Source organism: Homalodisca vitripennis, chromosome 3, assembly GCF_021130785.1.
Source record: "Homalodisca vitripennis isolate AUS2020 chromosome 3, UT_GWSS_2.1, whole genome shotgun sequence".
Classification (NCBI taxonomy): domain Eukaryota; kingdom Metazoa; phylum Arthropoda; class Insecta; order Hemiptera; family Cicadellidae; genus Homalodisca; species Homalodisca vitripennis.
In genome coordinates, this window is record NC_060209.1 from 20799335 (window position 1) to 20827272 (window position 27938).

The following is a 27938-nucleotide window of genomic DNA, read 5'->3' on the forward strand; positions in this document are numbered from 1 at the left end:
AGAATGTTAACTACTACCATAGAGTAATGAAGAAAAATGGTTAACTAACCTAGCAGAAAAGGAAGAAACTAGAACAGAAAAACTGTCATACTAGTTAGTATTACTATTACTGTTGAACTGATATGGGTGTTAGTATTGTGTTAAACTGACTAAATTCAGAATTGCGGGTTAAGAGCTTTTATCGATAAATGATTTTTATTTCCGTAGAGTAATCAACACTAAATCAACTCTACTAAAAAATGACTTTATATCATTTTGGTAACTGTTTAGCTCTAGTTTATGTACCTTATTACCTAACCTATAAACATTCTGGCTTGTAAGTATTAATCTCTTCATAAGATAGTTTAAATTTTGGTAGTAACTTGATAGGCAGTTTTCCATTAATTATTCAGTTAATTAAAGGGTAAATATTTACAATTTCCACTTATGTGTTTTGTTGATTTAAAAAATAGGATGTACTTGAGAAGTGAGTAGAATAGCAATATTAATTATTATCCAGGAAAGACCCCCTAAAACTTAAAAATTGCCCATAATAAAGAAGAGAATCTCATTGAACAACATTTTGAATGTATGCTACCTACCATTTGCCTACAATAAGTAATGTAATTTTAACAAGATTTATTGAAACATTTTTTTAACCATAACAGTTGAAAATATATCTACATAGTTTTGGGACACCCTTCTGGTTGCAGTAACCTATAATAAGCGACTAGGCCTAGCATGGCAATAGAATATTCATGAGTAGGATCAAATCCTTTTATAATTTTCTTGAACTAGTGAAACCAAAATGTTTGAATTAAATTACGTTATAGGTACATTTCAAATTACAGTTGGCTGCAGCATAAAAAGCGTCCAATACTCGAGTGATCGATAATATCGAATCATCAATTATAATGATTTTAATGCTCTCAGACATTTTTGTTTACCCTGTTTATAATTTAAAATACATAGGTAGGCTACATTTTGTAGCTTCACTACAGTACAATTTTAACCGAGGTAGCCTACTGGTGATGGTCGCTGCAGTGACGATCTATCACTCACAACTGGTGACTGTTGGTCAAACATTGCCATGAAAGAGCCACTTTATAAAGTAGTTATAATGCTTTTCTATGAAAGTAATGGTATCATTTGATAGCGGATAATTCAATGTAACTATTAGTATTGATAATTGATACAAGCCGGAGAGAAGAAGAGTATAGTACCTTATTTTCATTCTTGTCATTGCTTTGCTGTTGTTTACGTATTGCTTATTTTGTTTGATTGTGTTTCTTGTTGCAAGTATGTAATATTATTTGAAGGTATTATTTAGCCAATTATTATAAACAAAGGGGTAGGGTACGATAAGCGGACCCGGTTTTTTATATCGAAATTGGTAAACGATATTACTTAATCATAACCATCGATATAATCAAATGTTACTGATTAATTATTTTGAATTATTAACTTAAATAGTCTATATCAACCAAACACTTTAAAATAATACATGTTGGGTAATATTTCAATTTTACATAAGTAATTTTAATTATTAAAAATGGCAGTCAATTTTAGAAAACTACACGACATTGCTCTTGAAGATTATAAGACATAAATAAAATATATTGTTTATGTGGCTTCAATTTATTATTAAGAAACAACTATATAACTGTGAGAGGAGCAAATATGGTCGTCTTCAGTTTTCCTAATGTTTGTTTTAATAATTTGTTTTATCACTGTAGATATTAAATTCATATTTTAATTTAAAACATGTGATTGTTATTGAGGACTATAGATACTTTTATATCGATTGATAGTCTAGGATTTGAGATGCGAATATTAGGTATCGAAGACTACATTCTTCGATATAAAAAACCGTGTCCGCTTATCGTACCCTACCCAAACAAAGTAATAAATAAATAAATGTATATTAGTTCTATAGTTGGAACTAACTGGCTATGTGGATCTTCTTATTTATAAAATATAAAAACTGATGGAATCGTTTGTTTACTGGGTGAAGATGACTCTTTTAGTATTCAGGAATTAACAAGTAAAAATAAGCCATGTTTTTAACAAGTTAAATTACATTTTCTTGAGAGTTGTTGCCATTGTAATTCAGTATGCAAGGAAGTTAAATCAATGAAATGATTAATACCCATTCTAAAGTGACCAAATGGAAGGATCATTAATGATAAATAGAAGAAATTAACCTACTCACATCAATGAACAGTGTTTTGCCCAAACAGAAAACATTGAAACAATGTTAATTACTAGTCGCTCTAAGGTTTCTTCTATAGAAAATATTTCTTTAAAATAATAATTAAAACACAATTTACAAGTAATATTAACACAGGAACCATGCTTTACCTTGTTAAGTGAAACAGACATATAAACATAATGAAATAAGTGTCTTCGTTACATAGGACTCCAAGAAACTGCTCTGTCTGCCAGAAAAAAAACAAACCGATTGATGAGTAAGTGACATTGACAGTATGGTCTCCAACACTGAATATATACTGTACATGTACAGTAGTTAACAAACAGTAGTTAGTTTGTTTTTGTCGTGACCAACGTGTAAGTGATAGTTGGACATTGCTATAATTTAATATGAATGTGATTTATCCATCCATTGGATATTGTTACATGACAGAGTATTAATTGTACAAAAGATACAAAATTATTATAAATAACTATTAACCAATGAGCGATTGAAAAATTAAGTTAACATTTTTGATTGCCATAAAATCACAGATCATTGACAAATTGTCATTAAAGTTATCATTGCAGGGAAGTCAGTTGAAAATATAAGCTATAACACAGGCAACGGTGATGGTTAATTGTGGCATTTTTATTTCTGATGTTTCACTAGGCTTTACTAATTTTGGATTTTTAAAAAATATATTTCATAAGATTAAAGAGATACAGTTTTATTATGATCTGAATTTTACAGTAAAATGTTGTTTAGTGTTCTAGTGGTTGTGAGTTGGTAATTATCCTTATAGAGTTTTTTTGAAGAATAGTGTTAAGTATTAAGGAATTTGATAAAAAGTTGTTATTATTTGTTGTACTTCTCATTTGATCAATTGGCAATGAAGCATGGTGTAATTGTGTTTAAATTGTAGATCAGAATATGGAGCGTTCTGGAAGTGTATTCAAGCTGGTGGTATCTACATATTCACACAGTTGTGCAAGATGATGGTTTTAGCCACATTTTTTCCTGCGACAGACACGGGACCTCATGAAAGTGTAGATTTTTTTGGGGTAAGGATTTTAACGGACGTTTGTAAACTAATTTATTGTTACAATATAAATTTTTCACTTTAAACTTATATTTTCATGTAATTATAACAGCTGTTCCATGTGTTTTATAAAAATAGTGAGGGGATTATTATACTGTATGGTTACTCAATCATATAAGCTATGTATAAGAAAATTAATACAATATTGAAAACAAATTTGTAAGTTTACGACCAATACAACTATGACTGATTTGAAGCTTGGTATATAGGTTCTTATTGGTGCAAAGAATGCTATTGTTTGATGGAATCAAACGGTCAAAGAGAAGTCCGACCATTCTTATGTGTGTGATAACTCTTGATAGAACAGTCCTAGAGGCCTGAAACTTAGTACATAGCTTCCTCTTAGTGGAAGGAAGAATTCTGTTGATTTTGGGTAGAAAAGGTAAAAGGGTGATTAAGTTCTGTAGGATTTGCATTACCCTCTTCTTTTGTTTTATTCATGTTAATTGATGATTAATAATCAGATGATTATAACATGTAACAGCTGTAATTATTAATTCAATACTGTTACCTTTATTTAGTAAATCAAGTCATTTAATGTAAGAAAAATATAATACTACAGTAATACATTGTACACCAATTAACTCTCAAATTAATTAGATATCCATACCTCTGTCTAACCCAAAACCGATGAGGTGTTGTCACTCGTTACATTTTTCGGACTAGTGACATTCGCCAAATGACTACATTATTTTAGTTAAAATTGCACAACATAATACATATAACGCAATAAAAATCAACTACTCCATTCCCACAGATGCTTCAAAACTTAATACTTTGTAGGTCTACATCTGCATAACACTAAAACAATCTGCAACATGAACAGTTAGTCAACAGGTTAGGTTACGTGATCTCCACCCCTGCATTGCACTCAGCAGATGTGACATTAGGGAGTTTAAGGTACATCAAGAGAGCATGTCTATTACGTCATTAGTAAACTAGACACTTGATGCACCTTCCTCCACACTTATGACAACAAGGTCTACAACACGAGCTGCTTCATTTGAATTCTCAAATTGAAGTCACATCATGGAGGCAAACATCCAATCCATTTATCTTCAAAAACTAAGTTTAAATGATCATGAATATCATTGGCAAAATGACCTAGTGCTCCAAAATGCTTGGACCTCAGATTAACTTTGTCCTAAAGAAGTACGTTTTTCAGTAACAGTCAAGAAATCTCTAATAAAAACAATGTATTACCACCTCTTAGTGTACAGTTAGTGTTTCTCGCCCCTTCTTGTTTTGTTTTTGCAAGCACTGTCTACAAGGTGTTATTTTTTCTGTCCACGTTTCAAAGGAAGGAAAATGTTGAGATAATCTCAGGGGTATTTCTCCAAATGGTGGGTGTTATTCTTTATTTTGGGGTCTAAGTCGACTCAAGATTTGTGTGCAATAGTTGGTGAACTATGTCTAGGCGACCCAGGTGATAAAACTGACGCATGGTTGACTTCTTCTCAATCTTGAAAAGACACAAAGTATGAGAAAATATTGTCATGGTGTCCTTACATAACATGTACAATTCTACCAGAAGAACTATCATATAGCATATGGTACAATGTTCGTTCTGTATACATGTAATGTTTGTTTTTGATGCAGGAATTCCTAAAAGCTACAGTGGACTTGGCGGACCTGGGCGGTCTGTATCTTGTCCTGGCGGGCATTCCTGGCAAAGGTCATGCCAAAGTACTGACAGCAGGTGTGGGCTGGGCTGGGGCAGAGTTGGTGTTATCGCGGTGTCTGCTGCTTTGGGTTGGTGCAAGAGGCGCCGAGTTTGACTGGAAGTACATCCAGAAGAGCCTAGAGTCTAATATTAGTCTTGTGAGTTTAGTCTTAGTTTTATTATTGGTTTAAGTCTTTTTGTGTGAACTGAGCGTAACTAGTACTCATTACTAGTTACCAGGATGTATACCTAGGTATATTAGGATAAATCATTTGGAAATGTCTCTATTCATACACTTTGTTCCATGCTTAATTGCCTCAATGAGCTGAAATGTCTTATCTTTCTACATTTTTTAAGTCATGTTTGTATTAATTCACTGTAATCTCAGGATCATTTATATTTTAGCTTTCAAGTTTGGTGTGCATTCAAATATTCCATCAACCTTGAGCTAGTAAACTCTGTATATAACGAAAAACCTGTATAACATCCTTTTCAATTCTGGCAAGCTACTATAAAATTGTTTTATTCAAAACTGAAGCATTAAAACTAAATGGATTAACAAATAATTTTTTTAATGTTTTCTTAAAAATAAAAAATATAGTGTTGCAATTTATTAGTGATTAAAAATACAAAACAAACTGATTAATCCATCACTGCCCAAATTAATATAGACAGATAACCATGTTATGTGTAAGTACTGTGTGTACAACTATGGTAATTGGTAATTGGCTACACTAGACTGTTAAAGGGTAATCAAACTTAGCAGTAGTTAAGATTTGTAATAGTATTAATTATTACAAATGATTGTAATTATTAATATTATTACAATCTCTTTGAATTAACAATATAGCTACCAAAACTTATCTTATGTGCAGTTTCCTTCTAATGGTCGTTCCTCCCAGGATCTCTTCTCACTATAGGGTGGATGTAAACAGAATCTCTCTCACTATAGGGTGGATGTAGGCTGAACCTCTCACTATAGGGTGGATGTAAACAGAATCTCTCTCACTATAGGGTGGATGTAAACAGAATCTCTCTCACTATAGGGTGGATGTAGACTGGACCTTTTACTATAGGGTGGATTTGGATTGGACCTCTGACTATAGGAGGGTCATTCCGTATGAAATCAACACTAAAATAAAAAAAAGTTTACTTGACCACCTCAGAATTTGATGAAATTTGGTATGAAGGTAGTCCTCATACAAATTAGGAAGATTGTCAATAATATCCCAAATATTTCAAACGGTTTTTAAGTTAAGGCTATCTAAATTTTCTGAAAATCCACCAAAAAACCGCAACCATAATATTTTAAAATCACCTTACCCGTGCACCATGCACACATAATTGATCTAGAGAGTTGAGAGTGGTGTAATTTTACTCAGTTTTAAATGCTTTTTTGTTCAACACAACATACTTTTTCATAAAAAGTTTTCTTGAAAATTGAATTCAAAGTTTTGATTTTTCAAAAAGTCAAAACTTTTTTTAAATAAAAAATTCTCTAAATAGTTTATATTTTTGGTAAGTGATTCTCAAAATTTTAAAGTGGGAGGCTAATGGGTTCATAATTAAACAAGTATTAAATATTCTGCACCTTTAGGAGTCCTCTGTATGAGCCTCCTGGCGTAGTGTTTCTATTGCCATAAACTCTGCTTGGTAGTCTGTGGCGTGTTTCCTTAGGGGCTCTGCTAATTTTGTTCTTGGCCCAAATACTCCAAACTCAGTCCTGGAGTCTAGACGTGATCCATCAGTGTAAACCTTCAGTACACCTTTAGTAGAGTAGACCTCCATTTTGCTCCGTTTATCTCTATTTTGTGTGGTAATGAGATATGGTTTTTAAAAGAGCATTTCGTAATAATACTTTCAGAAACGTAGGTTATCATTTCACCCTCAAGAAATTTCTGTATTATTACCATGTGTTCTTCTGAGGAAGTAGGTTTCCAGAACTCTTCTACTCAGCAGCTTTATTGCACTTAATGCGGATGTCTTCACCTCTTTCCCCAGAAGAGTGTATCCCAGTAGGGCTTCCAGTGCCAGAATTGGACAGGAGGTTATTGCCCAGTAATGCTTACGCAAGCTAGTTTTCCACACAAGAGCTGCATATGTGACCATTGGTTTTATTATGGCTTCATAAACCCAATATGTGTGTTATCTTGGGTTTTAGTTCTTATTTATATCTAAAGGGTTTTTTGCAGCCACCAAGACCCTTTGTTGTTTTGGATGTAGAATTTTTAATATAAGGATTTAATGTGTGCCTTTTGTCTTTACTCCTAGATACTTGACCACTTCAGAATATATTATTCTAATATCTTCCAGAACAGGTTGAACTAGTTGGAAAGTCTTTTTTCTGGTGAAGGCTATTATACATGTTTAGTGATGGGTTAATCCTCAGACTCTCTCCATGACACCAGTTGCTTATAGAGTTAAGAACATCTTGAGTGAGGCGTTCTATCATGCCTTTATTTCTTCCACTGACTAAAAGCTCTAGGTCATCAGTGCAACATCGTAGTTTTATACCCCTCTTTCTTCTGGTTTAGTCAAGAGATCGTTCATCACCTTCACCCATAAAAGGGGACAGTACCCCTCGTTGGGGCCACATTTTTCGGACTGTAATTAATTGTTGCAGATTCCTCTCCATGCTTTGTTCTTTCTTGAAGCAAAGCATCTGATGGAACTTCTAAACCTTTCCAGTGTTGCCTCCATGAATTGATATGCTACTCTGTCGAAAGCTCATTCAATGTCCATAAAGACACTGACTAGGGCTTCCTTTTCCTTGAAGGTGTCTTCCACCACGTCCACTAAACTATGGAGAGAGGTAGTGGTTGACTTAGTTTCAAAGTATGCATGTTGATATAGACTCAGAGGGAAAGGTTTCATCTCTTATGTGTCAATTTTAATATTTTTTCCATAGTATTCACCATGGAAGAGATTAGGCTGATTGACCTATATGATTTAGGCTGAGATAAGTTTCTTCCTTTTTTCGTACAAACACAACCAATTCTGTCCACCAGTTCTTTGGTAGCTCCAAAAGCGTAGCTGCTCTTTACATTAAAAATGCTACATTTTAATGTTACTCCTATAATTTTAACTCTATTAATTTGTGTATTCTATTTAATGTTTAAACTCGGGTATCTATAATTTTGTATCTGAAAGTAGGCAGGAGTTTTCCAACCAGACCGTTCTTTGGCTGGCAGTGTGACGTGGTTGGATCTTAATATTTTATATTTGATCTTGTAGTATCATTGAAAAACGGTATTTTTAACCCTGTAAAGTTATTTTCCAAATGCGATATACTTTTCACGGTTAGTTGTTTTTTCTCGCTTTCACTGCAATTTTGCGAGAGCTTTTCTAAACAAAGTGCCACTGTTTTTGGTCATTTCGCAAAATGTGACAAATGTGATCGCAGTTTAAACTCTGTTAGAAACCCTATATTTGCCCATGCTCATCACGTATTGATAAGTTACTGGAGTATGTTGTGTAACACCATACCGTACCACCACCATACAAAACACTATGTTTACTAATTTGTTTATTCTGTGTTTTTCTCTTTGCCAACATTGTTACCCATAAGACCAATGTGTAATATTAGCAATTAGTGATTGGTTGAAGGTTTGGGTCGCCTCACACACATGTACTCCAACACTCAAGACCGCAGGGCCACCATCCTAGTGTCACTGACCAGGTTATTCAGTAACATGTTAGATTCAAGACTAAGCAGTATTCTGTGGCAATTTCAGTTGATTATAATGTTGTTTGGTATCATGTTTCACTTTAGAATAAACTACAAATAACAAAAATCTGTATTTGATTGAGAAAATCCCACTAGGTGACTAACAGGACAAATATACAGCTGGACCTAATCCTCTTTACTTGTGTGTGTGTGTGCGCGCTCGTGCGTGTGTGTGTGCATACGTGTGTGCGAACCTAACTGGGCTCAGCCACAATTACTAATACTATAACCAGAGTTAAATTTTTTTTTTTTTTAATTTTTTTTATAGAGGTCTGAAAAAAGATCTTCCAAAGACACCGCCATCGCTAAACTCCACCGTCCATCTTCCAGCAGATATACGTGGGGGTAGTGTGGGATTCCTGCCAGACTGGCAGACCTACCCACTAAAAAAACATTCCTCTCCCCTCCCCCCGTAGATGGTACGGGGGGGAGTGGATTGGAACCGCGTTAGCATTACATCAATCCAGTCCGTGCTGCGTCTTGCGACGCCTACTCCAGGTTACTGGTCCCTTTCTGCGATTTTATCTTTCAGGAGGCGCTGTGCGTAAGCTCCAACAGCTGACCAGTTTTCTTATTTTTTGATCATATAATAACCAGAGTTACTATTTGACAGACAGAAATTAAGACTCCCAATGAACAACTGTGTACCATTTTCGATACTGGTGTAGTAGTAGATTTAGAGTTTTCACCACAAATCTTAACCCCTTAGTCAACTTATTCTAAAATTATCATATGTACAAACAGACATAAATTGAATTTTGTTCGTCACAAACTTGTGGAAGAGGTTTAGGCAATAAGTTGTATACAAGACACAAAATATCCCTAACTCTTTTCAACATAATCTCCTGCATGCTTACATACATTTGGTTGTCCCTTGTTTGGAAAAACCTTTGATGTTGGATTATCATCAAACTATGTCTGTTTTCCTCAACCTCTCGATTGTCTACAAATCATCTCCCTCTAACTACATCTGTCATGGCATCAAAAAAACAATAATCAAATTGGATTGTTTAACGGCGTTCTATTGGCTATGTGCTGATTGCATTCTATCTACGTATAAAACTACTACGTGAGGACAGGCATTGTCCTAGAAAAGCCTCTGATTGCTACACCACTTCATCTGTTTATTTAGGAAGGTCTTTGATAAATTTAAGGGCACTCCTATTGTGGCTGATACCTACTTCTGAAGTGATTTTATCAACAGTGAGCCAATTGTCACCTTTGTAGAAATTGTAAACTGCAAGGATGTTGTCATCTGTGAAACTTGGCATTGGACATCAGTCTTGAATTATTCAATCTTCCACACTTTCTAGGTCACTTAAACTTGCTGGCCTAATCAAACATTTGAACACAAGAATGGTACCGTTTACATACACTGTCTTTGATTGAGACTTAACCCTACCCACACCGTAGATGGATATATTAGAATGGTAGACTTTAAACAAAACGCTAAGTACATGTATATCCGATGTTATAGATTATGTCTCTTGGAGAGTTTATTAGTTCACAAAAGGCCTTCGAAATGCCTGGTGCAGGCTTCATGCTTGTTGTGTTTGCCGAGGAAGTATTTATAAACGACCTTCACTCTGCGGCAGGGGGACGGGAGCGTCCTTTGTCAGTTGTAGAGCCATATCCAAACATATCTGTGGCGTGTATTACTGCTTTCTCGGTTGTCAAGAGTGCGCGTCTCGTACGTATTTAGTCATTATTCTTCATCATGTGTTAGTGTTGTGATTAGTTTGAAATATTTATCTTATTTTATAGTGCGACGAGGTGTATTTAATATAATTTAAATTTATTTGAAATAGACAGTTTTTTAACCCTTAAAGCGCTAATCTAAATTACTGCCAAACACTAAGACATAAAAAAATACTTTTTTTTTAAAATTTCCCAATTGATTTTGAAATGTAATAATATGAAATTCAACACAAACTTATTTATACGATAGCCTACAAGGGAAATGAAACAAATATTGTAATTATAAACCTTATTTATTTAGAATAAATAAACTGGACTTGTATGGTGAAACTGGTATAAAATACAAAACAAATAATTGAAAAAAAAAAACATTACACATTATATACCAAAAATGCGCTCATTCGTCAAAACTTGGATCATCTGGATTAGCCATTATAACAAAAAATCATACTAAATGTTAGTAAAAACAAACTAAAACACTATAAGAATAACAACGGACTGATTCAAAACACTTTGTTTAACAATATAACCAACATACGACCAACACACGTAGTTAAACGGCTGAATGAAACGAACGCGTCTTTAGGCGTATGCCGCATCACAGGCCATACAAAAAATTGCGGCGATTGCTTTCAACCCGAGTAGATACCGTTACAAAGTCCACCAACGGTGACAAAGCGTTTTGTCTAGTCCCGACAGTCGAAAGGAACATCGACCTGCTCTCTTACGGAAGTTTTAACAACTAATTCTTCGCCATTTCAAAAGTAAAGCTTTTGCGTTTGTAGACGTTATCCGCGTTTAAAGCATCGGCAGTTCCGCGTCTATAGGCGTTAGCTACGTTGGAAGGGTTAAATATTTCTTTTTTTTATAAATACGCTAATTTTAAGTAAAATGTCCTGTCGTATACTTTCTAAGCTTGTATCTTTTATAATTTAGTTATAATAAAAATTAGCTTTGAACTTAAAGAAAAACATTTTTTTAATTGTCTTGGCGTTATTGGAAAGTTAATTTGGATTTATTAGTGGCATGTGGAGTGTTAAAATGTATGATTTAACATCCTTTATAAAATCATTTAAAATAATACAGTATAATATAATTTCTCCCTCACTCATGTTTGCCCTGATGAGAATACTGAAAGATATAGGCCCTAACTTACTACATGTGACCTTGAACACCCCATTATGCCAGCCCACTCAGGAATAACTGAGGAAAGTAAATGTAAAAGCCTGATGTATATCTTCCCCAACAGCATATAATAATATGTGATTGCAATAGAATTATTACTGTATATGACAAATGAAGTATATTTGATCGTAGGTACAACACATAACAACGGTAACACTTGTCTGGCTGTGGTCCAGACATGACCTGACAGACTACCTCAAGCCTTTTGTCACTGCCTTGTTGCTGCTCTGCTCCTACAAACCTCTTCTCATGGACCTTCTAGTTCAGGTGAGCCTATTTATTAATTAATTCAATTAGTTTATTGCCGTTAAATAACATAAAAGTTACAATAGGATTTCTCACTTAAATGGTAGCACAATGACATAAAAAAGAGTAGACATTTAACTTCAGTGTAAATTTGATGCTGTAGTTGTTTATAAAATGTGTTTTAATCTAAATATAACAATTAACAATATATAACAATGAACAAATATAACAATTAACAAACATAAAAATTAATAAAATGAACAATCAACAAATATAACAAATAATAACAAAATTAACAATACATAGGAATGATTTGTGATATATAAATATTATTCCTAAAATATTATGTCATCTAATGAAATATTGTAGAATTCGTCTAAACTATAAACACTTTTTTTCCTTAAACCATTTCTTAAGAACTAATTTAAAACTATTTACACATAAAGACTTTACTTTTAGAGGTAATTTGTTAAAAAGCTCTATGACAATATTTATGTAACTTCTTTTCGTCTTACTTAGACGTAGAAATTGTTCATCAATAAGGTGTCTATTTCTGGTGTTGTATTTATGTTTACTACTTCTTAAATTAAATTCTACATAATGGTCTGTAACATACACAATTATCTGAAACATAAACACACAGGCAAACGTTTGAATACTTGGATCAATAAAACAAGGTCTACATGATTCAATGTCCCCAATTCCCACATACGTCAAATTGCCTTCTTTTGCCATATAAAAACCTGTTGAGCCCCAGAGGGGTTCCCCCAAAGAGTTGTATCGTATAATAGGTGACACTTCAATTACTTGCTTTGTATATAGAGAAGATATGCTATCCTGTTTTACACAAACTTGCTACCAAACTTTAGTAGCATCGTGTCAGATATACTGGTGAATATTTAATACTTTGTAGCACAAGCTATTCATTGACGTTAGTACAATCGGCTCTGATGAATGTAGTAAATCACTTTCTGTCCTATACCGTGTCTTTCCTTTGTAATAACAAACCGTATCATTCAAATGATTCCCTCACTTTGAGAAACGAGAAGCTAAGTTTGCCGTGAATACTGGAGAATAAGACAAGAATCGCTGATATTTGGTTTTGACACGAACAGCCATCATACCTACTGGAGGAGCTGCAACTTAACCCTTAAAGCGCTAATTTAAATTACTGTCAAACACTAAGACATAAAAAATATTTTTTTTTTAATTACCCAATGCTAATTTTTGTTTCATATTCCTTGATATTACCTTTATAAGAAAAAATAATAAACATGTAATATTACATATTTTTTAAACTTTTATATGCACGAAAACATTTTAAATTTTGAATAAACTGCATTGCAGGATAATGTACATAGGAACACTATTTGACAGATTACATTACATTTATACAGGTTATTTATAATGAGTAAATTGTAACTGAAGTTTCTGTATAATTAGTACATAAAAGTAAATAAGTTCGGTATAAGATTTTGAAATGTAATAATATGAAATTCAACAAAAACTTATTTGTACGATAGCCTACAAGGGAAATGAAACAAATATTGTACTTATAAACCTTATTTATTTAGAATAAATAAACTGGACTTGTATGGTGAAACTGATATAAAATACAAAACAAATAATTGAAAAAAATATTACACATAATATACCAAAAATGCGCTCAAACTACGTTGTTCGTAGTAAAATGATAATAGTTGGAAAATCAGTTCACGTAAAATTAATGAATTCAAACTTTTCTTATTACACTATTAGAATAACAACGGACTTATTCAAAACTTTGTTTAACAATATAACCTACACACATGTAGTTAAACAGCTGGATGAAACGAACGGGTCTGTAGGTGTATGTCGCGTCACAGGCCATATAAAAAATGGTGGTGATTGCTTTCCACCCGAGTAGATACCTTTACAACGTCCACCAACGGTGACAAAGCGTTTTTTCTAGTCCCGACAGTCGGAAAGGAACATCGACCTGCTCTCTTACAGAATTTTTAACAACTAATTCTTCGCCATTTCAATAGTATAAATGGTATAAATCTATTCAATTTAATGGTATAAATCTATTCTGGTGGCAGAGGCTCTAGGAGATGGCTCTAAAGATAAACGTGACCTATAGATGGCTCTAGGTAACTGGAGGGGATTCATGAGTTCCTGGCAGAAGAATGTATATATCCCTATAATATAATGAAATAAAAACTATAAAAGTTGGCTCAAATGGTAGAAAATGTCGTAATAAATGCCTATGAGCAAATATGTTATCTTAAGAAAGATTACCTTGGAAGACAGAGGGGCTAGAAACGCAAAACAACGAGAGAGAGAGAGAGAGAGGAAACTCTTGAGAAGGATAAAAAAGACAGGCAAAGAACCTGGAGAAACTTCTGTAAAAATATAAATTGTTTACTGGAGACTGGTAGGCTTAAAAGAAATGTACAAATTGTTTATTGGAACCAATTAGATCATTGATATAGCTAACTAAGAGTAGAAAGGATACTTTTAGAGTTGCACTTACCGGGTAGATTCTCACCTTAACCCTTTTAACCCCGACGTCCGTCCTATACGGTAAAAATGGCGTCAACTCCCGACGTCCGTATAGTGCGGACGTGCACTTTTTATTACTTTACTGGCCACCTATTTCACCAAATGCTTTGAAATTTCACAGACTTGTGCACAAAGATATTTTGCATCGAAATATATTAGTTTGTAATGGTTTGACTTCGTATTTTGTCAGTCTGTGACTGAGCAATTGCAGTTCAGATCGACCGACTGCTCACGCTTGTTGCAGACAGCTGTATATCACGTGGTTGTGAATATTCCGTTTTCTTTACAGTTTTAGGTTAAAGCAGTATAAAGTACGGCAGTTAAAGTTTAGTTTATTATTTGTTTTATTTCAAAATGAGTAAAAGACATTGTTCAAAGTCTCCCGTAAGTGAAAATACAATAATTAGTAACCTAGTTGCAAATGGTGTGGATGTGATTAGTGACGACGATTTGAGTGATGGATATCTTGAAAATTTACATTTTGTAGTGATGTAAATATTGTTTTAAAACTTTTTTAAAATTTAGATTATGAACAGTTTTAGTTATTTTGTCCAAAATAACTTTGGTTTTATGTTTATTTTAAGTACTGTCAATTTCAAAGGTCTTGTTACATTGCCTTGCCCAGAAATGGCAAAAAGAAAAATTTACACGGCTTTACAAAAATTGATGTTACTCTACTTGTAAATAAGGTAGGCCTATAATTTTTGTTTCCTTTTATTAAGGATTAAATATATCATAAAGTAAATGGGTATTTTTGTGTCAAATATTTTTTTATCTATATGGTTTCCATGATCAAACTTGAATTTTTTTTCATTTTTATTTATATTATTATATATGTATATGCATTTAAAAAAAATTAATTTCAAAATAATAATTTTATTTGTATATTTCTGTAAGCTACATGTATAAAGAAGTAAAACAAAAAAAGAATTACCTAAATATCTTAAAAAATAACTGAGTTATGAATTTTTTACAAAACCCTTACATTTTGTCTGAAAATGGCTTGGGATTTCTGGCACATCACTTGATTTAATGGCCGGGGTTAAAAGGGTTAAGATGACAATTTTTATTCTCTGATGGTGGAGAGTCTGGTCGGGATGACAGCATTCAAGAAAAATCTTTTCAGCAGAGTTAAATAGGCTGTCACTTCTTTTAAGCCCTTTAAGGGGATTCTGCATCTAGATGGGTGTTTTTTTATATATTACTAACATTTTATTATTTTGATGTATTTTTTCAATTCCCTACATGTAAAAACTAATATGTAAATACCTTTGGTGTCATATTTTAATTTTACTTGGATACAATAAAATAAATACTCGTTTTATTTTGTAACAAAACGTTAATTTTTTAAAATTGATATTCCATAGCTGAATGACAATCAATTGTTATCCTGTTTATTTTATTTTGATGCTATTGACAGCTACTACATTCCTATGTATTTTCATTGTCATACCCCAATAGATTAAAATTCCATGGGCTTTTAAAAATAAAAAAAAATATTTTCTCATTTTATTTTATTTGTATAATTAAAAAAAATAGGTTAGGTAAGCTGTAGAGTTATGAAAATACATAGGAATTTTAGACATGATATGAATAATACCTGGAAAAAAATTTCAGCTCTCTATGTATTATGGTTCTCAAGCAATATCAATTTTTTATTCAAAGAAACCTAACTTTCGGAAAATCGCGATAAACTAAAATAGTTTCATTTTCTTCAATGTAATCTACAAGTTTATATTTAATACAACAATTTTATATAACATAATATTACATTAATTTGTTATTTTACATAGGCCTATTAGAATAGTATCCATAAATATTTTTTGTTGGTCCAAAATCTAAGTTTTGAAGTCTTAAAAAAAAAAAAAAAAATTAGACCTACCGTATCAAGTAGTGGTTCCAGCATTCAGATCTTTACAGCCAATGTAGCCTACTAGGTTTTAGACCTAGAATTCTCCTGCACCATACACCAGCCCTTCTGTTGCTCTTAGTCTTTCTTCTTCTGCTATCTGTGCCACTTTCAGTTCTCCTCCTATATTCTCCAATCTGTAACTCTTTGCGCCTTTTTGATAGTCGTAGCCTGCTTTTATCAAAGCGCTTAGCTATCCTATAACTGTGCCTCCCAGGACTAATTACCTGCAGCCTCTTGATAGCTTGAACAAGTTTTCATATAGCCTGTGTTGTAAAATGCTGATGGCTTCAAAAATACCCAGTTCAAGTTTTGTTTTAGATGTGTAAACAGTTTTGGGGCACTTTGACAAATAACATTGTGGAGCGCCTCATTGGCATTTTGAGTCCGACCGGCTAAACACCTAGTCAACAAAGTTTCGGTGGAGAGCCTCTCATATAAAGGAAGCATTTCTTTCACTACATTAGGAGAGAGAGGTGTTTTGATTTTCAATGCATGTGGTTCAGGAGATCTTCCTTCCATCAGCAATGGCTCTTTGGTAAAAACACCAAGATTCCTTCCCTAGCGGGACATAACTTATGATGTGGTGACTCATCAGTGGATTTACAGTGAAAGAGAGTGGCATATATTGCCTCTTTCATTTTGGTTACATTACCAAGGTTTTTATGTATACCATTGTGGTAATACCTTGTTAGTTTTTGTATAACTGGTTCACTTAGGTGACCTCGAGATCGACCTCCAACTGGGTTTTTTGATTTTGAACGATCCTTTACTAGTTTTCTCAATCCAGTGCCTAACCTCTTTGCAACATGATTGAGGCACTCCACTTTTTCAATCTGTTTGTCACCATAAATATTGCAATCATTTAGATGTGCAATTGTTTTTTGCATCGCCATCCGACAACATGGTTGTATATCTAAATCCAATGCTTTCCGAACGCCGCCACAATCTTTCTGCTGCCTCCACCTCCATTCCTGGTGATGAACCTACATAGTTTTGGTTACATACACCTTTGTGATTGTTGTACCAAGTCTGAAAATGCTCAGGGTTGCTAATTTTTCGTTTTGCTACCTCACAATATGTTACAAAATTTGGATATCACTTCAAAATCTATAACAAGACCTGTCAAAATTTCAATCAACAACCAATCCCATATTTGGATGTGAAACCACGTTTCTGCCATGATCCGTCATAACTCACAGTTATGTCAAACACCTCATTGTCAGCATCTAAAGTGCCATAACACTTTTTTACTTCGAATCGGGCTAATTCCAAAACATGTTCCATTTCTGTTTTTGAAGAAGCGTGTAGGCTACTTATATGTTTTTGAAACGTTCTATAATTCATTGGACTCATGTTCAAGGACATACAAAACATATCTAAAGCCCTATGCCCTTTGCCAATAGAAGCAATTGCTTTGACTACTCTGCGGTTTAACGTCATAAGAACCTCTCGGAGTGTCGTTTGTATTCGTCGACTGGGACGTACAAAAGCTAGTCTCATAATCACAGTCATCACATTTTACATTCAGGGGTAACAGCAAAACCTTTTATGCATTTGGTTATTACTTTTGACCTCTCAGAAAAACACATTTTACAAGGAAAAGAGCCTATAAAACTTTCAAGCTTCTTGGTTTCGACTAAAATGTATTCTGATGATTCGTTTTTTTCTGGAATTATATCATTATAACTAGAATATAATGCAAATCCAGTAGGCCTACTTACATTTTCCACAGTCTCTTCACTTACTTGTTGTTGGACAAATGGTGCATTTGTAAACATGTTGCATACTAACACTAGGTTGTGGATCACAAGTTTGTAGGTTAGGCCTAGGCTCAACTGGAGCTCTATTTCCATTGTCACTTGTATCTTTCCATCTTAGCGAAATCGCTTGTCCTATTTCTATCACTTAGTCTCTTTTTGGAGTTCTTTTTCGACCCATATTTGACTAAAACTATTCACTTATTGTAGACACTAAAACACAAGGAAACTGCACAATTACAATTGTAAACAAACAGAATATTTTGTGAATGTTTGTTTGTGATATGCTACCATATGACTCAAATACATTTGATCAGCTGTTTGAGCAAACAGTTGTTAGCTAAACTAACATACAAGCTAGCCAGAAAGACAAACAAACAAAGATAAATAACTATAGAAACAAAGAGTAAACAATAATGCTTATTACATGTAAAGTTTCTTTGAAACCAGAAAATGTCGAGTTCACACTCAGGACATGGCCGAATTAAAATAAAATATTATGAGATAAAATATTATTTTTTTAGTCATAAAAGTTATGTTTTTCTGGTTCAGAATTAAACAGAGAACAAGAATATGTATAAATATTTTTTTTCAAATTTTTGTCATTTTTTGCCATTTCTAGATGCAGAATCCCCTTAAATCCCAGGAGGGTTATTTCTGGCACTGCTTCAAGAAGGATTTTAATATTTATGAGAATATCCAATACTTCTTGAAGTAGTGTCAGAGATTTATTTATTTATTATTTCTTATAACCTTCTTCAGGAGCCAGCTATGCTTTTGGTTACATTTCAAATAACTGGAGGACTGAATTAACTTTTCGTTTTGCAATGAAAATCATTGTGTGGGTACTTGGGCGAATTAAAAATACTAAACTACAATATAAAATGTTAAAATTGTATTTTATTACCTTGTATTTTAATTATTTAGTTGCCTAGCAACAACTGGTTTTATACCAGGTCTACCACTAAAAATAAAATTATGTGGATTATTAGCTAGACCTGGCCACTCCCAAGTTTGAAGTTCACATAATTTTCTTAAATTTCTTTATTGCCACTTACATTTGAAATTTTATCGTCAAAATTACTATCACTCACTTCATTTTTACTTTCATTGAGTATGTCTTTACTAAGTTACTAAAACTCTCAGAAAATAAAAATGTCATTATACATCTACGTCAATTCAAACAGCAAGTAATCAAAACAATCAACAGATGAAACTTTAAACAATTGATTTTAAGAGGGTTGAACAGTTTCAAAATCATAAGTGTTAGATTTTAACAAACCATTGATATATTAGAATAGACAAATGCCAAAATAATGGAATATTTTTCTACTCAGAAATTATGAACTTAGCGTGACGGGTAGGGCCAGTCATCGTTAATTAATTACGTCAATGCTAACTGATGACGAGTAATATTTATAGCCAATAGGTTAAACGAGCTTTCAACAGATTAGCATACAATTCCATGGCGGTGACATTGAAAAGAGTACAAGTTCCGTCAAGTAAGATGAGTGAGTTTAAGCCAGGAACCCTGAAGGAACAAGATGTCATGTTTCCATGTAATGATGTTTTTTTACAAGTGTTAAGCCCAACAGTGATGTCACAGGTCTGAGTTATGGTTTCTCCAGGTACAAACGTCCAACACAAATTAAAGTAGGAGTAAATTCATACTTTCAGGTCTTGTATTTGAATATACAAGGTTTGAAAGGTAAATCCTTAGCCCTAGAAAGTCTATTACCAAATAATAATAAAATTACGTTTTATCTGTATTTCAGAGCACTGGCTAAATGAGAACGAATCAGAATTTTCTTTTCCACAGGCTTTTACTGCGCAACGGTATACAGCCGAGTGGTACAAAAGAAGGGGCGGAACACTTATTTTTGCCCGTAACGATACTAACACCAAAAAACTTGACACTAGTGCACTGTGTGAAGAACTAAATTTTGAAGTGTCCGCAGTAATTAATGAAGATTTAAAAGTTATTATTGCATCATTATACCATTCAACATCAGGAAAATCATACAAATTTCTAGAATATATACAAAAATTTCTTAACTTTTTATTATCCTGGCCTTCCTATACAGTTATTATAGGAGGAGACCTGAACTCGGCCTTTGATATCACAACTAATAAGCCTACAGCTAAACAATTTCAGAATATCTTAAGGCAATTCAATTTTTATTGTGTAAATAAAATGCCCACTAGGGGTAAAAATTGTTTAGATAACATATCTATAAAATGCTAACTTAAACAATAGAGTAGAAATGTGAGCTTTTTTAACTGTCCCTTTTCAGACCATGACGGTTTGATAATAAGTCTGCCCATTAAAACCAGGAATAACTCCAGGCTGGAGCTACCAACTAATGCTGAGTTTAACCCCACAGTTGGTTCTTAACCTCCTGAGACCCAGGGATTTTTGTTGTTTTTTTCTAATTAACTCCTAAGTGACTAATACTAGGCCATTAACTACAACTCAGTTGAGTCCTGAGCGTAAACTGATGTATACTTAAACAAATTCCTGAGTGCCTAGTATTAGTCACTTAACTTCAAAATTCTCTCCATGGCTTGCTGGTTATCAGACTGCCCCATAGGGGGTAGCACTGTACAGGTTAGAATGTTCCTTGTTGATGTAGTTCCTCAACTCACCGCTAGGGTGCGTCAGTGTGACACAGCATTGAAACAAACAAGATGGCAACACCACCCAGAAAATCATCCTCTACAAATCAACGATGTAAGTAGATAAAACCATTGTTTTACTTTATAAGTTATATTTATATGTCATAAACACATCACAAGGTTATTATGTAGTGTATTAAATGCAACAATAATCAGTTTCTTTATAGGACAAATTGTTGTGCAATCTAAGTGACTAATATTAGGCACACAGGGCTAAAGACCAAAAGGCAGTATTTTACTAATACCTAATACTAGTAACTTCGGTCTTTATTATGTTGAATTTCAGTATAAACTTTTTTACAGTGACACCAAGAAAAATCAATGCTTGTCTGTTTGGGACTGATGATTCTGAGATCGAGGATTTCAATGATGAAGAAAATGAAGATAGTGTCCTCAGTGCCAGCACAAGAGAGCAATCTTTATTTCAAGCGAATTGGAGTGACAATACTGACAGCGACCCTGACTATCATCCCTCAACTAGTGACAGCGATAACGAACCCACAACATCAACAGCAGTAAAGGTAACTTGATCATCAAATTTCTTTATCCTAACCTAACCTAATGTAATCTAACTTATACAAACAAAATACATGTAATTACTATGGTTACACATTCTACTTAAAATTCTGTTGAAAATTATTAAATACTTTAACTGAGTACATGATTTTATTTTATTTTATTGATTTGTTTTTCAGAAAAATCAACTAGCCAAAAGGAAGAAAAAATACTAAACTGCAACCACCAATCAAGAGAACAAAGAACATACCTACTGCCGAACCATGGAGAAAAGGCATTTTTTCTCCTGATCCTGTGACTCTTCACGAACCTTCGTATATACCACTGGACTGTAACGAATTGGAGTAATGAGAAGTTTGTTGAACTATATTATGATGATGATATTCTTTTACAATTTGTGGAGAAAAGCAACCAGACTTATGTACTTAAGACAGGGTAAAAGTTTGAACTTATCTTTGAGAGAATTCAAAGTTTGGTTGGGAGTAAATTTTGTAATGTCATCCCTACAGTTGCCCAAAATACGTATGTATTGGGACAAGGAATGGAGAGTTGCTGTAGTTGCTGATCATATGTCTAGGGACAGGTTTTTTTCAAATAAGAAATTCACTAAAAATTGTCTTTGATGATGACATTAATGAAGAGCAAAGGAAAGCCGATAGGCTATGGAAAATAAGACCACTGATTGACCGTGTTTTGTTAGGATGCTTAAAACAAACCAGAAATCAACACATCTGTATAGATGAGATGATGATACCCTTCAGTGGCACAAGTGACTTAAAACAGTACATTCCCAACAAGCCCAACCCCTTAGGAATTAAGGTATTTGTTTTGGCTAATCCTACTGGGATTATATGTGACTTTGTGGTTTACCAGAATCAGACCACCTTTACTCAAGATATTGCTGGAAGCTTTTGGCAATGTGAGTCTGCCGTTCTTTATCTAACTCGGTCTTTAGTTCCTGGTCATGTCATTTACATCGACAGATATTTTAATAACTGTACGATTAGCTGAAGAACTTCTTAATCGTGGAATTAGATGCTCAGGGACTTTAAGGAAGGATAGGCTTCCCCAGGATAATGATCTTCCTGACGACAAGATTTTTAAGAAAAGCCAAAGTAGGGGTTCAGCCACTGTCAGTGTTCGCGCCGATGGGTGCGATAGCATTAACAAAGTGGCTGGATAACAAATCCGTAACTATGATCTCAACTAATGAGTCCGTTGAGCCCATGTGTGAGGTTAAAAGGTGGTCAAAGGCTGAGAAGAGGTATATTCAAGTGTCCAACCAAGTGTGGTGCAGTCATACAACAAAAAATATGGGAGGGGTGGATTTGATAGACAGAATACTATCTTATTGCCCTTCGAGATCTAGAACTAAAAAATGGACAGTTAGATGTTTATTGCACTTTTTTGATGTAGCCCTAGGAAATGCATGGCTTCAGATGAGGGAGATTAAGAAAATCGTCAGGAGTATCTCCCAAGGACATTGTTCAATTCAGGCATTTCAAGTTGGAATTAGGTAAATCCATGATTGAGAAGAATAGTGTTCGTCTGGATGTTGATGAAAATGGGGATGAAGATCAAGGACACCAAGAAGAAGGATTTTTGGATCGTAGGAAGAGTGCGGGCCCATGTTTAGAGAAAAGACTGCAAGGCGCCACCCACTTACCGGAGGTGACAAAGAAAATCCAAAAGAGGTGTGCTCTTCCAAAGTGTTTAAAAAAATCTACTGTTTTTTGTACACAGTGCAAAGTTTATCTTTGGCCTTGTAGATGGAAGGAACTGTTTTGCTAAATACCACACAAAGTAATTTGAGGGTCATGATTTAAAAATCCTAATTAACTTAGTATTTTTTAATTAACTCAAAAATCAACAGAAACCATGGAAGTCTGATTACGATAGCTCAGTGCAGTATTTTTTAATTCTTTTGTACTCATGTTAATTGACACTCAATAAAATATATGGTTTAACTGGATGTACTATGTTTTTTATACCATTTCTAACCCATTTCAGTCCGAAGTGCCTATTATTAGGACAATCAAAAAGGGTAGAATAAGGCACAACAGAATTTTTTAAATATTTTTTTTGGCTCTTTTCATTTGTTTATAGACAAGTTATTATCATGTCATATGATATTTTAAAGAAAAAAATTCTCGGGACTCAAGGCCAATTTTTTAGAGTGCCTAATAAAAGGCACTTCGGTCATAGTTGCTAAATCTTATTGAAATCCTCAGGTCTCAAGTACTATCAAGACAAGTGCCTAGTATTAGCCACTCTGGACTCAGGAGGTTATGGACAAAAGTGTCCAGTTGCTCGAGGAACACTTAGCCACATACGATTGGGAGCTATATCTCAGTAATAACTTAAATGCTTGTCAAAACTTTAAAGTATTTTTGAAATCTTTTTAGACAGTTTAAATAGTAGCCTTAAAATAAAAAACAGTAAACAAACAAATACAAAAAATCAAAATAAAACATCAGTGGTACATGGATGAACTGGCCTCGATGAAAAATAAAACTGTTATTCTATAACAGCCTTATTAAAAAATAGTCTTAGTCCTAATGATGATTTGGTAAACCAAATGAAAAATCTTAAATACCAATATCGAACAGCTCTTAAGAATGCAAAATTAGCATCGAATGCTCAGTATATTGAAAATAGTAGCAACAAGTGCAAAGCTGCCTGGAATTTGATTAAACAGAATAACAATTCAACTCCCAGTCATTCCAAGTCTAATCTCTCACCAGATGATTTTAATAACTTTTTTATTGAATCTGTTAATGGTATTCAGAGAAAACTTGTTAAGACTCCCGTGACATTCGATGATCTTCTAAGTAGGAAACAAATAAGTAAAGCTAACTTTAATTGGAACTACATTACCCCCCAAGATATTATAAAAGCAGCAAGAGACTTAACAACTCCAACAGTAAAGACATTTATAACCTTTCTAACAGCGTTTAAAAAGATAATTCAGACAGTTTCCGTTCCTCTAGCATTCTGCATAAACAAATTATTGGAAGAAGAAGGTGTATTTCCTTACCAGCTCAAATATCTCGGATATGTCCAATATACAAAAAAGGGCCAGTAAGTACACCACAAAGTTACCGCCCTGTATCAATACTACCAATAATATCCAAAATTGTTGAAATAATAGTATATGACCAGCTTAGTATGCATCTTGAAGTAAATAAACTACCTTTTTAATGTAACACAATTCGGGTTTTAGAAGGGGGATGTCAACTGTAGATGCAATAGATAAATTAGTACAAGAAGCCTTTCAGGCATTTGAAAACAAGGCCTATGCTCAGGCCACACTCTGTGACCTGAGCAAGGCCTTTGATTGTGTCAATCATGACTACCTCTTAAATAAACTTAAGTTTTATGGTGTTGAAAACTCCCCCTTTAAGTTTTTTTGAATCATACTTACAAAATAGAAGTCAAAAAGTTCTAATTGATGGTATTTGGTCCCAAGAACTAAAAGTCAACTTCGGTGGTACCTCAGGGATCAGTCCTAGGACCTCTCCTCTTTTTAATATCAATAAATGACCTCCCTGATTTTATAAAAGCCAGAACTATATTATATGCTGACGACACAACTCTGGTGGAATTCCACTGCAGACATTAATGCTTTGGAAGAATTAACTGAAAACGCTCTTCAGGGTGCCACCACATGGTTCAATGCCAATGGATTTCTTATAAATCCAAGATAAAACCCAAAAAATTATATTTTGTTTAAAAATAATATCCCTGAGAAACCTGATTACCTTAATGCAGTCAAGTTTTGGGGGAGTGTTTATTGATAACCATTTAACATGGAGCCAACACATTGACTCGATTAATCCAAGACTAAATAGAATCATTTATCTCTTGAGGAGTCTCACTAATAAAATCCCGGAATCGTATAACAGAAACAGCATATTTTGCATAATTTTCAGTCAATAATGCGTTATGGGCTCATACTCTGGGGAAATTGTAGCAGAATAGGAGAAATATTAATACTCCAAAAAAGAGCCTTAAGGGCTTTAACAAAATTCACAAGAATATGAACATTGTCAACCCTTATTTATTAAAAATGAAAATACAAACGGTAATTAATCTCTATATTTATGACAACCCTATATGCAATTAAAAATAAAAGTAGTTATAAATATAATTATGATATTCATAACTATAATACAAGGAATAAGGATAGAGCCCTCATAGCGTTTTCTAGACTGAGTAAATGCCAAAAGTAGCCGTTACCATTATATCTATGAAAATTTACAATAAATTAAAGGTACTTATGGATAAATATCCCAATCCTGCAATTTAAAAACAAGTTTTATAACTGGCTATTAGAACATCCCCTTTATAAAAACTAGATGACTTTTTTTGTCATTGATCCAATAGACTTTTAGAACTTTGCACGAGGCCTGTTACGAATCACCATTTTTGTTAATCATGTTTTGCTGGTCTTTGCTTGAAGGATGTATACTTAGCTGATGCGGAGAGAGGCTGTTGTTGACGGAGTATTTGATGGGTACTGTTTGGTATTTATATTGGATAGTATCAGTTAAATGGAGGGGTTATTATGTTAAAAATCATTATGTTGATTTATGCAGGGAATTTTAATGATTTGGATTTTCACAAGGTGTAATCTTACATTGTATTAGTTATGTAAATATTTTTAGGTTGTAGTTAACATATAATATTTGTAATTTGTAATCCTTTTCAATATTGTGTTTGATTGATTATAAAATACTGATTGACCATGTTTGAATATGTGATGGACTCATGACTAAGCTTACTTAGCAGCTAAATGACATTGTCAATGATCTTTTGTGATTCTTATGGCAAATAAATATTATTATTATTATATTATTATTATTATAATACAAAGTTTGTGGAGAGGCAGATGAATCAATGGCTCACATATGGCTAAACTGTCCTGCTATTTGTAAAATCAGGAAAAAGTTCCTTGGATTCTTGAGACAAAAAGGTGTACTAGACGGGATAACTTTAGAAATGAGCGATTCGAGACTGCAAGTAGTAGAGTATCCTCTCTCAAGACCAGGATCTATGCAGGAGTGGGCAACTTTATAACTAAGCGAGTTATTACTTATTATCTCTTGAACCCAAATGAGATCAGAGAACAGCAACCCACAAATCTAATTGATTTTTGCAGAACCCCAGATTTTAGAGTAAGGGAGGTGCAAAGGTCCTATTATGACTAACTGCAGGGTCTTCGACTCTTTCCCCCGTCATTTACAAAAAAGAGTCCACCTTTGAGAGTGTGTCATTAGCTCTGCCCTTACATTCAGTTTGGCCTCTTCAACTGTATAAAATCTGGTTCCTTTGAGTGGAGATTTTAATTTCAGGAAAAGTCAGAAGTCAGGGTCAGTGGTCATAGTTTTGCACAAGCCTTGCGCAACTTCAAAATGCCACTCCTTGTGATCTTTTCTCCAAACTTTTGGAACTAATTTCGCATCCACTCATTTCAAACACAAATCCTTGGACAGAAGTATGGCAACTATGGTTTTTGGTATATCCAAATCTTTCTCCAACTTGTGCACTGTTAAGCAATTGTCTGCTTTAATTGCTAATTGTACATTTTCAATTTTTTTCGGGGGTTAGCTTGGATAAAGGGTGAATAGAACGTACTTTCAACCGAATTATGGGAATTTTTAAAACGTTTGAACTACAAATTCACAGCAGTTAGAGACATAGTCCACCCACCAAAAGGCTTGCTGGATTATATGAGTCGTCTCTGAAACATTTTGAATTTGAAACAAAACTTGATGGCAATTTGCGGGTATTCACAGACTGTCATTTATGAGAGAAACATGTCCAATGAAGGCTTGAGAAAGACATGCACTGAATGCTCACTGACAGCCGACAGCTGAAGGTATTAATGAGAGTTATTCTCGGTGCAAGCAGAAGGGTACAGAGATGTATCTGATAACAGTAGCTTCGTTTCGTACATTTCTTATATGTACAATTCTGTATTAGACATGGTGTTATTTTTTTAACTGGACTCCACTATTTGGTGATTTTGATTATTCAACTTCCAGTCGTAATATAGGGCTGAATATTAGTGAAATCCTATTTTTCTGTTGATTGTATAACATGGTGTATAATCATTTATGAATTTTATTCAGGCAACAGCCTCAGGATCATAGGTAGCATTTATTTTTTGATTTGTGTTTTGTCTGATATTAGTATCTGTTGTCGATATATGATATAAATAACACGATATACCTCACTTGTGAATATGTTTCAGGTAACAGCCACAGGACCTTGGGTAGCACTTCTGCTGCGGTCTGTGTTCACTCTGTGCCTCGGAGCTACCACACTTCAGATTTATGCTGGATTAGCCCAGACTATCGGAATTTACTGAACTTGGAACTGAAAATCCATGTGACCATTTTTTCCTTAAAGGTGTTTTAAAAACATCGGTTTTGGAAATAGAAAACTAAGTGATGTGAAAGTTGTCAAATATGTTATGAAACTAAGCTTCAGAGCGTTATGAATATTTCAACCATTAACTGATGGTTAAAACATCCATAATGCTTTGAAGCTTAGTTCGTAACATATTTGACAACTTTCAGCAGTAATATTAATATTTCAAAAGTCAATTGTACAATCAAATAAAAAATTGCTTTTCAAGAACTACATCTCATTTTTGTTTGACACATAGTAATGATAACATTATACACAATAATAAAAATCGTATTTGTCATTTATAAACAATTAAAACCTATTGTAA

The 27938-nt window shown here is 33.7% G+C and overlaps 1 protein-coding gene across 1 annotated transcript; it reads left to right on the plus strand.

Annotated features, from left to right (window-relative positions):
- The first annotated feature begins 70 nt into the window (after positions 1–70).
- Positions 71–27858, plus strand: LOC124356677 (transmembrane protein 147). Its single transcript, XM_046807812.1, has 5 exons — positions 71–316; positions 3096–3234; positions 4872–5093; positions 11678–11812; positions 27453–27858. Exons 1-5 carry the CDS (start codon positions 240–242, stop codon positions 27567–27569), a joined length of 690 nt encoding a protein of 229 aa, XP_046663768.1. The 5' UTR covers positions 71–239; the 3' UTR covers positions 27570–27858.
- Positions 27859–27938: the final 80 nt, after the last annotated feature.

What these genes read in the sequence shown, in the direction of transcription:
- LOC124356677 (XM_046807812.1), top strand. Translation starts at nt 240, where the DNA reads ATGACTTTATATCATTTTGGTAACTGTTTAGCTCTAGTTTATGTACCT. An exon ending in TAGAGTCTAATATTAGTCTT is followed by an intron (nt 5,094 to 11,677) that starts GTGAGTTTAGTC and finishes ATTTGATCGTAG; the next exon opens with GTACAACACATAACAACGGT. An exon ending in TCATGGACCTTCTAGTTCAG is followed by an intron (nt 11,813 to 27,452) that starts GTGAGCCTATTT and finishes AATATGTTTCAG; the next exon opens with GTAACAGCCACAGGACCTTG.